The sequence below is a fragment of the Triticum dicoccoides genome, chromosome 1A, assembly GCF_002162155.2.
Source record: "Triticum dicoccoides isolate Atlit2015 ecotype Zavitan chromosome 1A, WEW_v2.0, whole genome shotgun sequence".
Classification (NCBI taxonomy): Eukaryota; Viridiplantae; Streptophyta; class Magnoliopsida; order Poales; family Poaceae; genus Triticum; species Triticum dicoccoides.
Window position 1 is genome coordinate 598,004,635 of NC_041380.1, and position 18,115 is coordinate 598,022,749.

Consider the following 18,115-nt stretch of genomic DNA (forward strand, 5'->3'; position numbering starts at 1 on the left):
TCCATTTTCTTTATATACCATTACAGTTAAAACGAATAACAGCCTACAAATTCAAACAGAAAATAAGTAAGATACATCAGATAAAAAACAAAAAAAAGAACAACTGAAAACAAGTAACAAGCATCACTGGTAAAATGACAATATAAAAGGAGGGTAGGAGGCATACAATGGATTAGAAGTTTCAAATGCATTATGCAAAAAGAATAGAATTGAACTGCATACTATTTTTTTCACAAAAATAACATCAATTGCATGCGATTAGAACAGAATAGTTATCTGCGCTTACCAACGCACATTATGACTTTTGTTTTCTAACTAAATTCATGGGATCAGAGTAGTTCCTTGTAACAAACAAAATTATATTTCTCTATTTAGTTGTAACAATATTTCGAATAATCACATCTAGCATGTAGAATACACCAAGGTATAACATTCAACCATGAGTTTCAGTCACTGCTCCAAGCTGGGAGGAACTCCAAGCTGAGGAAATCGTTGCACTGTTCTCCAACTTGCGTTTTTTCCTAGAAAAAATATGCATTTGTCAGAATACTGAAAACAAGCTAAAAACAGTGCGTATGATTTATATATTGTCCATTTTAGGGAATCACTACCTTCTCTCAAAATGGCGCGGAAGTTTTTCGGTATCGGCAAGAGCTTTCTCTTGCTCCTCTTGATCATACTTCGGTAAAACATTTGATGGATTGTTGGGAAACTGAACAAGGCATAAAACACATGCATCAGTAATAGTATGAAACAGAACTAAAATGCACTTCACGCTGAAACAGCATCTAACATGCAACATGAGGCGGGGTTAGAAACAAAATGGAACAATGATCACAGGATTACGTTTTGATGCCGGGACACAAGTTTGGGTAGAACTGGTCTTCCAAAGTTCTCAAGGAATTGAAAGAGCGAGTTGTCTTGATCTCTTGAATAAATTATGCACAACTGCAAGTAAGCCAAAATAGCAGGATTATCAATTATGCATGCCCAAGTATCTGAGACGAATGGTTGACACTGCTTATCCATTTTCGGATACTTTTTCCAGTGTCAACTAAACAGATTTACAATGATCCACAAAAGAAAGATAAGTAGGTCAGAATTCACGGTCATTATCTCATACTAGATTTAGATTACCTGCTTGATAACTCGGTTTATCACTATATCCAGAGTAAATAGTTCAACTGACTTTGGCCCAAGAAATTGCAGGCAGAAGTCTTCAAAACTGGAATTATCAATACAATGGGCATGTAGCTTGATTATTTTATCCTTAAACCTGCAACATTCAATGAAGAAGTTGTGATTTTAAAACAAACTCTTACATGGTGAGAAAATGAGCAATTTTGCTTAGATCGTGAACAAGTAAGCATCATGGACGTTACTCTGCATATAATAGATCATCGGCGCATAAACCTCTCGCAGTTTGTAGTCTGTCATATAAAATCTGCCATACAAGGAAAAATAAATAAACTTCTTTTGGAAAAACATATCGCAGTAGGTGCAAAAGAAAACTAAGGTCTGTTGAGTTCCAACAAACAACTTCTAAAACAAAAGCAGAGAGCTCAAGATGAACACCTGGTAAAGCCTGCGAAGCACAATGAGAAAACAACAAGTGCCTCCTTTCACACCACGCAGTTTAGCTGATGTTTTGGAGTGTTGACTTGATTCATGCTGCTTCTCATGTTTGTTTCCATGGTCACGAGTACTAGGTTCAGAAGTACCGATTATACGACAACCAGAGCTCAACCCATCTATACCGGAAGTGCCAACATCACAACTTACTGGTTCTTTTCTGGCACCAAGCATGACATCCGACTCAATGATTTCTGGTTCGGGCATTAAATCACTCTCCTGATCAATGTCTTGGCCAAAACCATCGTGTGAAGAGCTCAAGTCGTTAGAATTTTTCTTTAGGAATTCCCCTCTCTGAAATGAAAATCGTCAGCATGCAAGTTAGTTTTACTCGACCTTGGATACTGAGCAATTTCTTCAAAGTTAGAGATTATTATTTTTGGAACAAGAGAATCAGAAATACAGAATGCTATACCTTGGAAGATGAAGAAAGCTTAGTAGCAGGCAAAGCATCAGGTATGCTACTGAGAAAATCTTTGCTGGTGCGGCAATGTTCACAAGCTTTTGCGGGAGCTACAGTTTCCTTAGATGAAGGCCATAGACAATGAGCAGAAAGAAATGGATGTACTATTTTCGCCCAATTCATCACCTGCTTCTCTTCAGAGGCACATGCAGCGGATAGTATACTGCTTATGTCCTTGTGCATGTCTGTATCAGCATATTTATCTCCAGCATTCGACGTGTCTGTATCAGCATATTTATCTCCAGCATTTGACATGGCTGTATCAGCAGCATATTTATCTCCAGCATTCGACATGTCTGTATCAGCATTTTTATCTCTAGCTTTCAAATTCTTTTTATTGATCTCATTTGCTTCCGCCAGCAATGCTGAAAGGGAGACATGTATGAAAATGACTCAGAACAAAAAAAATGGGAAGACTTTGTTGAGTACATGGCTCAATGCAGGATCTAGGTCCAGCAGTGCCTAATACTACTATTTAAATTATGGGACAGGGAGAAAGTTGAAAAATACCTTTTTGGCTCATCCTCTTTGCATCCAATTGTTTGAAAGAGAGGCCACGATGATCAAGCGATCTGTAGTAATTTTTGGCAATAACTTGTGAGTGCGCCTTATGCAAATATGAGCGCGCCTCCGATAAATCTTCTACCTTCTGCTTTAAACGAGAAAGTAGAACAGCAAGAACAGAACTAGTATTCGGACTCTCCAACAGATCATCAAGATCAAGATCATCATCATATAGTTTTTCAATGCACCTCCGGTGTAGAGCTTTGAACAAGAAAAAAAAAGTTTATTAACTGAATAAAGAGGCTCATCCTTCTAAATATATATTAAGGCCAGTGTATCATTCTTACGAGTTAAATGCTCGCTTATCTTCAAATGGCTGCCAGCACGAGTTTGGAGATTGGCAATAAGGTCAGCAGTCGCACGAAACCGGTGTAATAGCATGTCACTCTCAAACCTTAAAAAGAAAAAGGGCATTATGAAAACCATTCTTCCTGATAGCTGAACGAATATAACAAAGACCGAAGAGCAAAACAAATTAGCCACTGGGTACATACATGTCTTCTTCACAGTAGAAAATGTTTGTCTCATAACCATTTATAGTTTTGTGCTTAGAGCTTTCCATCCCAGATACAGAACAAACCAAAGTATCGTTGAGAATAGACCTCCCCAGATTGGTCCAATAACTTGAATGAAGAGTTAACTGCGATCAAGAACGAGTATGTTTTGGATTAGTGCCAGTAGTAATTTTCAGGAAACACATGGGTTTGTAGGAATTTACATTATCTGGCAGCAGGTAATAGCTAGGAGTGCAAGCTCGTTCGAGCTTCTTGGGATCAATTTCTGGGGGCAATTCCTGAGCTTTTGAGGAATTCCAGTCTGGCAAGGGTTTAACCTTGTCTTCCTCATCCTCTTCGGTGTGAGACAATTCTCCGTAACCTATCAGAGATGAATACATATATGAAGTTACCGATCCTGCTGCAGAACTGCAGTTTGCTAATTGTTATTTCATCTACGAAGGTCAGACATGGCAATGGCGACACTGATGTGTTGGTTAGTAGCTAGGATGCACTTAAGAAAAACAGGTTGAACCGTGGACGGCAAACAAGATTTTGGGGAGTAATTAATAAGAAAAGGGGATAAATATTTGCATTTAGTTATCATAGGTGAATCCTGAAACAAGGAACCTAGGGACTGTTTGCATTCAGAGCAGGAAGGGTTGAAAAACCTTCTTTCATATGGATACCACCCGAGCGGTGATTATCATTTGCTTTAACCTTTACAAAGGCCTGCAAAGGAGAACCGAGGAGACAATCATGTCAGATGAGTTCATAATAAACTGAATGATGCCACCTTGATGAGAAAAGGTACCTTCAGGTCTGCAGGGAGAAAATTATCCACAAACTCTTCCAACAACTCAGGACAGTCACGCATGCATCTCCTCACCTACGAAGACAAGGAATTATGAATCAGATACCCTGGTCTTTCCAATCTTCTACAGAGAAATTACTGAAGAATTACTTAGTATACAGTTTCTGAAGAATTAGCAAGTACCTTCTTGTAAACTTTTCGAGGGGTCATGGTCCTGTCCCTGAAATAATCTTGCATGATTTTCAAAAAAGCGGCATAATGATCAGCGCTCATGTTAGGGCATGCCTGCAGTCATTAAGTAATCAAAGATCAAATTAGCATCAACAGGCGAACAGAAGGAGCAACCATGAGATATTTTTTTCAGCACCTTCAGTCTGGAAAGAAAATCTATTGGTTTCTGTAGCAAGGGGTTGACAACAACGGCTTCGACATCAGCATCGACAATGCCATTGCCTTTGACGGGGCTACGGCCTTCAGTGAAGTTAAGGAAGCTCTGTTTAACTGTAGCCCAACCCTGAAATAGCTTCAACGCCGTCTCTATGCAGTTTTCAGGGCAGATGTTCCTTATTTCACCATCCGGGTCAGCACTGCAGTTGGGAATTGTATGAATGTGATCAACAAGGAAACCATATCGACATCTGATAAGAGACAACTTATTCAGAACATACATACCAGTTTTTCCAAACCTCGGTCATGGCCTTGACGAACTTGCGGTACACGTCGCTGGGGAGGTTGTCTCTAGCAAATAGCAAGCATTGCACGGTCTCCAACATGTATTCTTTTTCCCCCCTTTTGTATCCATAATTGTCGTCGCCAGCTTCATCGGATGACGCCATTTACTTTCCCTGCTACTAGCTCTGACGATCAGTCCTGCAAATTAATACTCAAACAACACCTGCTCATCAGAAACGAATATGTGTCAATTGATGGCATATCTGAATTTTGAGACTACGAAAATCTATTATACTGTATTTTCCCTTTTTACGGTGTTCCGCATTTCTATTCCTATACACAGAGAACATCTTGTGTAGTGGCGTAGACAGTACATAAAAAAGTAAGTGCTATTTGTAACCTGACTTGCTACTATATATCTGACACAACTGTAAAATAAAATGTGCAATTAGCCAAAACCTAAATTCCCACTAAATCAATGCCCACGATCGTCGACTTAGAAGACTCACGGTCGCTAGGCCGGCATAGGGATCCTCCGACCAAGTGTATTACAAGTGCTAAAGTGTGTAACAAGTTAATTTCCATTAATCGACACGCAGATCGTCAGTTTGAAACAAGAATCCCTAAAACATCTAGTGGTACTGCTGACATGAGCGTCGGCACCTCATATATATATATCGATGGCCGTCTTAGAAACCACCCAAGCAGGTTGTATACAAGCAGTGCTAAAATGTGCAGCAACTTAATTTCCGTTAACCAACACGCACAATCTTGTGCTTAGAAACAAGAAGCTCTAATTAAGCAGGCAGGCATATATAGGCACTCATTGTCTAGGAATCTCCAGAGAGATGGAAAAGGCAAAGAGGAATTTCAAACATGAAACCCCACTGCACGGCGCACGTACAGCAGCGGATTTGAATTAACCAACGCGCTCGCGTCCATCGGGTGAACAATCCGAGCAATCAACAACAGACGGGCCGGCGGTACTGGTCGCTAGCGCCGCCGGGAAGAGCACCCGACAGACTCCACCGCGGGCATCTCGGGTGCCCCGGCGCCGGACCGGAGCGCGGGCGGCGACCGGTACCGTCGGCGCGCGCGGACGGAAGTCGGCCGATCTCCGACGAAAGTTTGAACGGGCAATCAACGGGAACAGGTGATCGAGGGTGGGATCCGGCCGGGCGGGTACGTACCGACGGGGCCGGAGGGAGGGAGCCCTGCCCTGGCTTCGATCTGGAAGGCTCCTATGGCGATGTGGAGGGCGCGGGCGAGGGAAAGGGCCCGGCGGAGGAAGACGATGAGGGGAGAAGCGGCCGGGGTACGTATTTCAGCGCGCCGCGGGTTCTCTGGGGTTTGGTACGTTTGGGGTCAGATCGGGTCGGTGACCGAGACCGACGCGTCGCAGCCTTTTCTTTTCCTTTTCCTTTGCGGACTGCTATTTTTTCTTTCTTTAATTCTTTATAATTTCATATATATATATATATATAGTTATAAATCAATAACATAGAACTTAGATGTATGCAATACTTAGAGCCACACATATAGATGTGCTTCAGCAAAACTGAATTTCATATAAGCCTCAACAATATGGATACAGCGAACCAACCTATGCTTAGATAGTTATTCGAGGACAGTGGTATCTCCGGCCCACCAGAGTTCAAGTTCTAGACTTCGCATTGGTGCTCTGCCGGCTTGGTCTTTCGAAGGTGTTCATATGGGTAGGGTGTGCGTGCGTGCATTCATAGTGATGAGTGTATGCTCATGTATGTGAGCGACTTTGATTGTAATATGTTCAAAAATATATACGGTACAAGCTGTAGAACCCAATCAGACATGCCATAGGAATTGCGGTTCATCGACTATGATAGACATGATATTTTTTTATGTGGTGCTCTTGGTTGGTGGTTTAGCCGCTCGATGATGACATTTGGTAGCATGACCCTATGCTTGTCGATGCCACGGCATCGTGTCTCTTCAGGGTGCACCTATGGTCAAGCGTCTACCAATTTGCTCTGTTTGGCGCGATGATGTGATCTCTGATTGGTTTCATCGGTGGGAGCGAGGATATTATCGACCTCATGTGCTCTGAGGCTTTGATGTTGTCCCGCCTGGGTAATTGTTCCCTGACCATCGTTGTGCCCTCCTCTGCGCTTCAGGTGCTCATTTTAGATGAGTTGCCTGCTTCCTTGGAGACCAGTGAGGTCATTGTGGAGCGCATCATGGAGCCTTCGGTAAGCCCGATGTTGTGGTTGGTTCTCAAGCTCACGAGAGGCATGTTGAAGATGATGTGATAAAGATTGGTGCACAATCAGTTTTTATGGAGGAGTTTCTCGGTGAGGTTACTCGCCTGAACCCCACCACCACGACTTGGGACCCAACGCCGTTGCAGGTGGAACAAAGATGGTGACTCTCACATGGAGCAGTGTTACGGGTGGCTTGATAAGAAGATGGCATGCAATATTCTAACGGAAAAGTGTGTGGAATGTTGGATGATGAAGGATTTTGGTGAGTTGCTAGAGGTGAACAGTGAAGATAGGGGTAAGAATAGGATGAAGACCTATGTAGCTAGACATGTGCAAAAGGCCGCCACGCTTTGATGGGCATCAAAGATAATCACATTGCAAAATGCCAGTCTGTGTTTCTTGTGTGCAAAGGCGGTCACCAGCCACGACGTGGATGAGTGGTGTTCTTGGCTCTCGCTCGTACATTTGTTTTTGAGGGAAACAGCAAGACTCTGTTGTGTATTTTTTATTAATTTTCAAAAAATTAGTACAAAGCAATGTCTCAAAAAAAACTACACATGGATTAAAACAAAATAAAGAAGAAAAATAAAGGAAGCTATACAAAGAGGAAAAAAATGTACAACAAGAACAACATCAGTAGGAAGCTGATCATATCTAAACATAATTATCTAATTTTTTTAGAGAAAAGGCGCAGCCGAGCCCAAGTAGGGCACTAGCCTAGTCCGAGTTTGAATTAACAAAGCCATCAACCGGCCAGGATACAACTGCAGAGTACAACAAAGAACAAGAACAACAGAAAGCAGCAAGATACAGAGGCGCTGGAAAGCAGCTTACTGAGCCTCAAACACTTCACGCAGGAAGGATATACAATAAAGCACACAGCTGAAGAGGTTGAGGTCCTCCAGCACGGCTAAACCTGAGCGGAAGCAATGCCGGCTCTGGAGAGGAATGAAGATGCACCTAAATGGCATGCCGTCACCAGACACTAAGGGCCTTGACACGATGCATCCATCCAAACTCTGCTCTTCGAAGAAGGCCACAACCTCCTCGCCTGGATCGCAAAGCACCGCATCATCTAAGAGCGGAGAGTTCCGCTGAACAAGAATGGACGCCGCTGACAAACCACAAGAGCGGATCAGAGCATCCATCTGAGTCGACGAGGCTCATCCAAAGCAGAGCAAGCTACACCTCCCAAGCCCAGAACGCGTCGGAGGAAAAGCGGAGGCTTGGGCAAAAAAAGGGCACGCCATCGGCTGCAGTCACCGACCCCAAACAGCGCCCGCCACCACCCAGCCCTCAAGGCGACGCCTTCAAGAAGGTCGCGGAGCCAAAGACGCTGTCGCCGCCCACCGGAGTTAGGTTTTCACCCGAGAAGCTAGGTGGTGAGGAGTGGAAGGGCAGACCTTGACAGACATCTCCATGAAGAAACCGGCGCCCGCGGGCGTCGGCGTCGTCGCGGCCGGCCGAAGCTGACCCGGATTTCCCCCGATCTGGATCCCGACCACCAAAATCGCCCGCATCCCAGAGGCAGGCCAGCCAGCACGCCCAGGGACCCTCGCAGGAGAAGCGCACTGAGCAGGGAAGATGGCCAGTAGCCAGATCTGGCGCCGCCAGCCGCCAGGGCAGCCACGCGAGGCCCTAGCCAATCGGAGATCCGTCGGCCACCCGACCAGATCGCCGGCACCACGCCAACCCCACTGCCCGCCGCAGGAGACGGGGGGCCTCGCCAGGGGCCGCCGCCCAGATCCGAGTCCCTCTGATGAAGATCGGAGCAGAGCAGGCCCCGCCGCCGCAGTCCCCGGCCGCGCCCCAGGCCTGGCCCGGCGCCAGCCTCGTGCGGCGGCGAGGGGGGATGGAGAGAGAGAGGGGGGTTACACCGGCGGGAGGGAAATCGCCCCCCGAGACGCCCGCTAGGGGCGGCGCGGGGGAGGGGGAGGACAGTTCCTAATGAGCCTCGCACGGCGACCACCTTCCCCAAACACTAATTATCTAAATCTTCTTACCCAATCTTCAAAGCCACTGTATTACTCCCTATTTTCTCTCTAGAGTGTCCATTTGAGTTCATCTTTGAACTTTCTCCTGCAGATATATAAACTTTGGGGAATATGCTGGAATATGCAGTCATTTATTGTAGTCCCGATAGGCCATGACACTAAGATGATGATCTCCAATAAGAAGGGAACATTCAACAAGTTCTTGAGGTTGTTGATTCCATCTTGTATGCCCAGTATAGTTTTTTTGCGAGAGACATTTCTAATCATGGCAATATGGAGAACACTAGATGTAATAAAAATTACAACCATGTCCATGGACAACCTAGCGACGACTACAAGCAATGGAACAAGCCAAAGTCACGCCGCCATCATTGCTAGTTGGTGCCCAAGTCGGGCAGATATAAGACCAGCATAACCCCGCAAAAGGGCGGTGAAAGAAGAGGTGATGTCTTGTTTCCCGAACCTACATATTGCATAACACAGAAGTGTAATCCTGAATAAAGAATTGTTTCCTTTGTAAGAGAGGTCTAGTATTTATCATGTCATTGTTAACAGACAAAAACGATCTTGTGCTTGAGTTGACAACAGGTTTTCCATATCCATTTTATCGAAGGCATAACCTCAGACACAATGGGAAGTAACCTAAAGACCTTGAAAACTTTGTATTGATTGGAGCCCTTAGGCAATTGCCAGTGGTCTGGTTCTAAGGAGAGAGTTAGTTCCTCAACTAATAGCTCAAGTTCCTAGAATCGCAGATAAGCCTCTTCAGATAGTGGAAAATGGAAAAGTGTTGTTGAATCCTCAGCTTGATGCAAATCAAAGATGGATATGTGTTGGTTGATAGCAAAGGAATGAAGGCGTGATCATACTTCAATCAAAGGAACCCCATTCCAGTTGTCAGACCAGAAATGTAGAGTCTAACCATTGTGCAGAGTACTAGAGGCATGTTCCTTATAAATTGGAAAGAGTTTCATGCAATCTCAACACTAGAAGGATGTATTGGGTGTAGGAGTTGGAAGGAAAACCATGATCATAATATACTTCCCAAACCACTTAGACCCATGGAATATCCATGTGATTGATAAACTTATGCACCATTCCAAAAGGCGGCTAGTGTTCTATAGAGACAGATTCAATATGCCCAGTCCTCCTCTATCCTTTGGCATACATATTAAAACCCAAGCTGCCAAGGGAGGGTTTTTCTTTTCCAGGTCATTACCTCTCCAAAAGGGATGTCTCCCATATTTATCAATATGTTTTATGATGCCTTTGTATAGAAGTAAACAACTCATAAGAAAAGTATGCAAAGAGGATAAAATTGCATTGACCATGAGCAATCTCCCATCATAGCTTAAGAACCAAGAGCAAAAGTTTAACCTTTTCTGAATTCTGTCAATGATAAACATAAAAAAATCCATTATTGGCTTGGTGAAAATGAGAGGAGCACCTAAATAAGTAAATGGAAAAGTGCAAATGGGGCGACCCAGAATGGTGGATAGGACCTGCATGGTCTCATCTGGGGTATTGATGGGTAAAATGCTTGATTTATGGTAATTAACCTTTAATCCAGAGGCTTTGGAGTAGAGATTCACCAAATGTTGTAGTTTCTCCAATTGCTCTAGACATGATGGCATGATGATCAAAGTATCATCAACATATTGAAGTATGTGGAAGTCAGGGAGGGAGTTAAATTTGGTTCGGGGATGAATAATATCTCTGTGTATTGCACAATTTACTATTGTCTATAAAAAATCTGCTCATAGAACAAAAAGGAGGGGAGAAAGTGGATCTCCCTGTCTTACCCTTCTTCTGCATTTGAAAGAGTTGCCAGACACTCCATTCAATAGTACATCAGAAGTTGCAGTGTTGAGAATTTGTTCAATCCAAAAGCACCATTTGATCGCCAGTCCTTTTTCTTCATAATAGCTAAAATCATGCCATGTTCCATCTTGTCAAAGGCTTTATCAAAATCCAGATTTAAACCACTATGTTTTTTTTGCTTTTATGGCATTGAAACAAATATTCATATGCCCAAGCAATACAATCCTATATAGATCTAGATTTGATGAATCCATATTGATTGACATGAATTAGCTCCAAAATTATGGAATGCAGTTTATTGGCCAGAAGTTAAGTAAGCATCTTGATTGTGAAACTGAGGAGGGAGATGGGTCTGTAATCATTGACACAAGAAGCACCAGGCTTCTTGGGAATAAGAGAAATGTAGAGAATTATTCATGCTTTGTTGGTAGACCTCACCTCTGTAAAAATTGGTTACCAAGATCATAAAAATCTTGCTTGATTATTGACCAGCACTTCTTGATAAATCAGAGTTAAAGCCATCCGGGCCTGAAGATTTATTTGAGTGCAAGTCTTTAATGATGACATGTATCTCCTCAGTAGAGAAAGTTTCTTCTAGGAAATATAAACCATGATGCACTGGCAAGAGGTAAAACAACTCTCAAGGGATATTGTAATGTTGTATTTTGCCCGGCATGTCTTTAATGTTTCATGCAGAAGAGAGGCCTTTGCAACATGATTGGAGACCCAGTACCATCTAATCTAAGCAATGAAGATATATAGTTGTGCCTATAATGAACAGTAGCCAAAGCATGGATGTTTTTTAAGTTCTCACTTCCTAAAGTAACCCATTTAATTTTCTCTTGTGGTTGCCAATATGCCTTTTGTTCCTGCAAAAGTCTATCCAAATAAATTTTAATATCCTTTTACAGGCTAGACTCTAGAGGTGTGAGTGATCTAAAATTTTCGATTGCATCCATCATTTCAATTAGAGCATTTTGCATCTCTAATAACCTCTTTTAGATTGGAAAGGGTTTTCGCCCAAGTCTTTAAGCTTTTCCCTTAGGATCTTCATCTTAGCATTATTCTTTTTGGTGGCATCAGCATAATGAATACTATGCTTCCACACATTTACCACCAGAGGCATAAAACTATCATGTTCCATCCACCAATTTTAAAATCTAAAGATGTTGCTTTTTGGCATGGAATTTTGAATCTGAACGACACAAGGCACATGGTTAGAGGTGGTCATTGCCATTGGGAAAGCCAAAGTATTTGCATAAGAAAGTGTCCCGGAGGACAAAGTAGAAAACCAATCAAGTCTTTCAAGCGGAGGATTTTCTTGCATATTGCTCCAGGTAAATTTCCCGCCTTTAAGGGGAATATCATCCAAGCCTAAATGACTTATGACAACATTAAACAACAGTATTTCATTAATATTTCTCCTGGTTTACTTCTATCCTCAACACTCCTGATCAGATTAATGTCTCCAATAATGAGCCAATCTGCATCTTCCGGGATCATAGTGCCATCTTACCATTCAAGGAATTCAAGTTTCTTGTCATTCCAGCATGGGGCATATATACTTGTTGTTGGGGAACGTAGTAATTTAAAAAAAATTCCTACGCACACGCAAGATCATGGTGATGCATAGCAACGAGAGGGGAGAGTGTGATCTACGTACCCTTGTAGATCAACAGTAGAAGAGTTATGACAACGCGGTTGATGTAGTCGTACGTCTTCTCGGCCCGACCGATCAAGCACCGAAACTACGGAACCTCCGAGTTTTAGCACACGTTCAGCTCGATGACGATCCCCGGACTCCGATCCAGCAAAGTGTCGGGGAAGAGTTCCGTCAGCACGATGGCGTGGTGACGATCTTGATGTACTACTGTCGCAGGGCTTCGCCTAAGCACCGCTACAATATTATCGAGGACTATGGTGGCAGGGGGCGCCGCACACGGCTAAGAATATGATCACGTGGATCAACTTGTGTGTCTCCGGGGTGCCCCTGCCTCCGTATATAAAGGTTCAAGAGAGGAGGAGGCCGGTCGGCCCCTATGGCGCACCAAGGAGGAGTCCTCCTCCTAGTAGGAGTAGGACTCCTACTAGGAGGGGGAAAGAAGTGGGGAGGGAGAAGGAAAGGGGGGCGCCGCCCCCCCTCACCTAGTCCAATTCGGACCTGGGGGGAGGAGGCGCGCGGCCCACCTTTGGTTGCCCCTCTCTCTCACCACTAAGGCCCATATGGCCCATTACTTCTCCCGAGGGGGTTCCGGTAACCCTCCGGCTCTCCGGTTTTCTCCAAAATCATCCGGAACACTTCCGGTGTCCGAATATAGCCGTCCAATATATCAATCTTTATGTCTCGACCATTTCGAGACTCCTCGTCATGTCCGTGATCACATCTGGGACTCCGAACAACCTTCGGTACATCAAAACGTATAAACTCATAATATAACTGTCATCGAAACCTTAAGCGTGCGGACCCTACGGGTTCGAGAACAATGTAGACATGACCGAGACATGTCTCCGGTCAATAACCAATAGCGGGACCTGGATGCCCATATTGGCTCCTACATATTCTACGAAGATCTTTATCGGTCAGACCGCATAACAACATACGTTGTTCCCTTTGTCATTGGTATGTTACTTGCCCGAGATTCGATCGTCGGTATCCAATACCTAGTTCAATCTCGTTACCGGCAAGTCTCTTTACTCGTTCCATAATACATCATCTCACAACTAACATATTAGTTGTAATGCTTGCAAGGCTTATGTGATGTGCATTACCGAGAGGGCCCAGAGATACCTCTCCGACAATCGGAGTGACAAATCCTAATCTCGAATACGCCAACCCAACATGTACCTTTGGAGACACCTGTAGAGCTCCTTTATAATCACCCAGTTACGTTGTGACGTTTGGTAGCACGCAAAGTGTTCCTCCGACAAACGGGAGTTGCATAATCTCATAGTCATAGGAACATGTATAAGTCATGAAGAAAGCAATAGCAACAAACTAAACGATCGGGTGCTAAGCTAATGGAATGGGTCATGTCAATCAGATCATTCAACTAATGATGTGATCTCGTTAATCAAATAACAACTCTTTGTTCATGGTTAGGAAACATAACCATCTTTGATTAACGAGCTAGTTAAGTAGAGGCATACTAGTGACACTCTGTTTGTCTATGTATTCACACATGTATTATGTTTCCGGTTAATACAATTCTAGCATGAATAATAAACATTTATCATGATATAAAGAAATAAATAATAACTTTATTATTGCCTCTACGGCATATTTCCTTCAGTCTCCCACTTGCACTAGAGTCAATAATCTAGATTACACAGTAATGATTCTAACACCCATGGAGTTTTGGTGCTGATCATGTTTTGCTTGTGGAAGAGGCTTAGTCAACGGGTCTGCAACATTCAGATCCGTATGTATCTTGCAAATCTCTATGTCTCCCACCTGGACTAGATCCCGGATGGAATTGAAGCGTCTCTTGATGTGCTTGGTTCTCTTGTGAAATCTGGATTTCTTTGCCAAGGCAATTGCACCAGTATTGTCACAAAAGATTTTCATTGGACCCGATGCACTAGGTATGACACCTAGATCGGTTATGAACTCCTTCATCCAGACTCCTTCGTTTGCTGCTTCCGAAGTAGCTATGTACTCCGCTTCACATGTAGATCCCGCTACGACGCTTTGTTTAGAACTGCACCAACTGCAGCTTCACCGTTTAATGTAAACACGTATCCGGTTTGCGATTTAGAATCGTCCGGATCAGTGTCAAAGCTTGCATCAACGTAACCGTTTACGATGAGCTCTTTGTCACCTCCATATACGAGAAACATATCCTTAGTCCTTTTCAGGTACTTCAGTATGTTCTTGACCGCTGTCCAGTGATCCACTCCTGGATTACTTTGGTACCTCCCTGCTAAACTTATAGCAAGGCACACATCAGGTCTAGTACACAGCATTGCATACATGATAGAGCCTATGGCTGAAGCATAGGGAACATCTTTCATTTTCTCTCTATCTTCTCCAGTGGTCGGGTATTGAGTCTTACTCAACTTCACACCTTGTAACACAGGCAAGAACCCTTTCTTTGCTTGATCCATTTTGAACTTTTTCAAAATCTTGTCAAGGTATGTGCTTTGTGAAAGTCCAATTAAGCGTCTTGATCTATCTCTATAGATCTTAATTCCCAATATGTAAGCAGCTTCACCGAGGTCTTTCATTGAAAAACTCTTATTCAAGTATCCCTTTATACTATCCAGAAATTCTATATCATTTCCAATTAGTAATATGTCATCCACATATAATATCAGAAATGCTACAGAGATCCCACTCACTTTCTTTTAAATACAGGCTTCTCCAAAAGTCTGTATAAAACCAAATGCTTTGATCACACTATCAAAGCATTTATTCCAACTCCGAGAGGCTTGCACCAGTCCATAAATGGATCGCTGGAGCTTGCACACTTTGTTAGCTCCCTTTGGATTGACAAAACCTTCTGGTTGCATCATATACAACTCTTCTTCCAGAAATCCATTCAGGAATGCAGTTTTGACATCCATCTGTCAAATTTCATAATCATAAAATGCGGCAATTGCTAACATGATTCGGACAGACTTAAGCATCGCTACGGGTGAGAAGGTCTCATCGTAGAAAACCCCTTGAACTTGTCGAAAACCTTTTACGACAAGTCGAGCTTTGTAGACAGTAACATTACCGTCAGCGTTAGTCTTCTTCTTAAAAATCCATTTATTCTCAATTGCTTGCCGATCATCGGGCAAGTCAACCAAAGTCCATACTTTGTTCTCATACATGGATCCCATCTCAGATTTCATGGCTTCAAGCCATTTTGTGGAATCTGGGCTCACCATCGCTTCTTCATAGTTCGTAGGTTCATCATGATCTAGCAGCATGATTTCCAGAACAGGATTACCGTACCACTCTGGCGTGGTTCTCACTCTGGTTGATCTACGAGGTTTAGTAGTATCTTGTCCTGAAGTTTCATGATCATTATCATTAGCTTCCTCACTAATTGGTGTAGGTGTCGCAGAAACAGTTTTCTGTGATGTACTACTTTCCAATAAGGGAGCAGGTACGGTTACCTCATCAAGTTCTACTTTCCTCCCACTCACATCTTTCCAGAGAAACTCCTTCTCCATAAAGTTTCCGAATTTAGCAACAAAAGTCTTGCCTTCGGATCTGTGATAGAAGGTGTATCCAATAGTTTCCTTTGGATATCCTATGAAGACACATTTCTCCGATTTGGGTTTGAGCTTATCAGGTTGAAGCTTTTTCACATAAGCATCGCAGCCCCAAACTTTCAGAAACGACAACTTTGGTTTCTTGCCAAACCATAGTTCATAAGGTGTCGTCTCAACGGATTTCGATGGTGCCCTATTTAACGTGAATGCGGCCGTCTCTAAAGCATAACCCCAAAACGATAGCGGTAAATCAGTAAGAGACATCATAGAGCGCACCATATCTAGTAAAGTATGATTACGACGTTCGGACACACCATTACGCTGTGGTGTTCCGGGTGGCGTGAGTTGCGAAACTATTCCGCATTGCTTCAAATGTACACCAAACTCGTAACTCAAATATTCTCCTCCACGATCAGATCATAGAAATTTTATTTTCTTGTTACGATGATTTTCAACTTCACTCTGAAATTCTTTGAACTTTTCAAATATTTCAGACTTATGTTTCATTAAGTAGATATACCCATATCTGCTTAAGTCATCTGTGAAGGTGAGAAAATAACGATATCCGCCACGAGCCTCAATATTCATTGGACCATATACATCTGTATGTATGATTTCCAACAAATCTGTTGCTCTCTCCATAGTATCGGAGAACGGTGTTTTAGTCATCTTGCCCATGAGACACAGTTCGCAAGTACCAAGTGATTCATAATCAAGTGGCTCCAAATGTCCATCAGTATGGAGTTTCTTCATGCGCTTTACACCGATATGACCTAAATGGCAGTGCCACAAATAAGTTGCACCATCATTATCAACTCTGCATCTTTTGGCTTCAACATTATAAATATGTGTATCACTACTATTGAGATTCAATAAGAATAGACCACTTTTCAAGGGTGCATGACCATAAAAGATATTACTCATATAAATAGAGCAACCATTATTCTCTGATTTAAATGAATAACCGTCTCGCATTAAACAAGATCCAGATATAATGTTCATGCTCAACGCTGGCACCAAATAACAATTATTTAGGTCTAATACTGATCCCGAAGGTAGATGTAGAGGTAGCGTGCCGACCGCGATCACATTGACTTTGGAACCGTTTCCCACGCGCATCGTCACCTCGTCCTTAGCCAATCTTCGCTTAATCCGTAGTCCCTGTTTCGAGTTGCAAATATTAGCAACAGAACCAGTATCAAATACCCAGGTGCTACTGCGAGCATTAGTAAGGTACACATCAATAACATGTATATCACATATACCTTTGTTCACCTTGCCATCCTTCTTATCCGCCAAATACTTGGGGCATTTCCGCTTCTAGTGACCAGTCTGCTTGCAGTAGAAGCACTCAGTTTCAGGCTTAGGTCCAGACTTGGGTTTCTTCTCTTAAGCAGCAACTTGCTTGCCGTTTTTCTTGAAGTTCCCCTTCTTCTTCCCTTCGCCCTTTTTCTTGAAACTAGTGGTCTTGTTGACCATCAACACTTGATGCTCCTTTTTGATTTCTACCTCCGCAGCTTTCAGCATTGCGAAGAGCTCGGGAATAGTCTTATTCATCCCTTGCATATCATAGTTCATCACGAAGCTCTTGTAGCTTGGTGGCAGTGATTGGAGAATTCTGTCAATGACGCAATCATCTGGAAGATTAACTCCCATCTGAATCAAGTGATTATTATACCCAGACATTTTGAGTATATGCTCACTGACAGAACTGTTCTCCTCCATCTTGCAGCTATAGAATTTATTGGAGACTTCATATCTCTCAATCCGGGCATTTGCTTGAAATATTAACTTCAACTCCTGGAACATCTCATATGCTCCATGACGTTCAAAACATCGTTGAAGTCCCGATTCTAAGCCGTAAAGCATGGCACACTGAACTATCGAGTAGTCATCAGCTTTGCTCTGCCAGACGTTCATAACATCTGGTGTTGCTCCAGCAGCAGGCCTGGCACCCAGCGGTGCTTCCAGGACGTAATTCTTCTGTGCAGCAATGAGGATAATCCTCAAGTTACGGACCCAGTCCGTGTAATTGCTACCATCATCTTTTAACTTTGCTTTCTCAAGGAACGCATTAAAATTCAACGGAACAACAGCATGGGCCATCTATCTACAATCAAACATACATAAGCAAGATACTATTAGGTACTAAGTTCATGATAAATTTAAGTTCAATTAATCAAATTACTTAAAGAACTCCCACTTAGATAGACATCCCT

At 43.0% G+C, this 18,115-nt stretch overlaps 1 protein-coding gene across 1 annotated transcript; it reads right to left on the reverse strand.

Moving 5' to 3' along the window:
• Positions 1–209: 209 nt before the first annotated feature.
• Positions 210–5,985, reverse strand: LOC119349024 (paired amphipathic helix protein Sin3-like 6). Its single transcript, XM_037617039.1, has 17 exons — positions 5,830–5,985; positions 4,640–4,862; positions 4,335–4,554; positions 4,151–4,252; positions 3,968–4,042; positions 3,825–3,885; positions 3,378–3,535; positions 3,154–3,299; positions 2,947–3,053; positions 2,606–2,860; positions 2,048–2,460; positions 1,576–1,926; positions 1,383–1,444; positions 1,138–1,276; positions 847–948; positions 612–712; positions 210–521 (listed from the first exon to the last, which is right to left on the reverse strand). The coding sequence occupies exons 2-17, from the start codon at positions 4,801–4,803 to the stop codon at positions 434–436; spliced, it is 2,544 nt and encodes an 847-aa protein (XP_037472936.1). The 5' UTR covers positions 4,804–4,862; positions 5,830–5,985; the 3' UTR covers positions 210–433.
• Positions 5,986–18,115: the final 12,130 nt, after the last annotated feature.

Excerpts from the sequence above, each read along its gene's own strand:
- LOC119349024 (XM_037617039.1), bottom strand. The coding sequence starts at position 4,803 with ATGGCGTCATCCGATGAAGCTGGCGACGACAATTATGGATACAAAAGG. Across the intron at positions 4,043-4,150 it reads CTCGAAAAGTTTACAAGAAG|GTGAGGAGATGCATGCGTGA; the intron begins GTACTTGCTAAT and ends TTGTCTTCGTAG. Across the intron at positions 1,927-2,047 it reads AGCTTTCTTCATCTTCCAAG|AGAGGGGAATTCCTAAAGAA; the intron begins GTATAGCATTCT and ends TTTTCATTTCAG.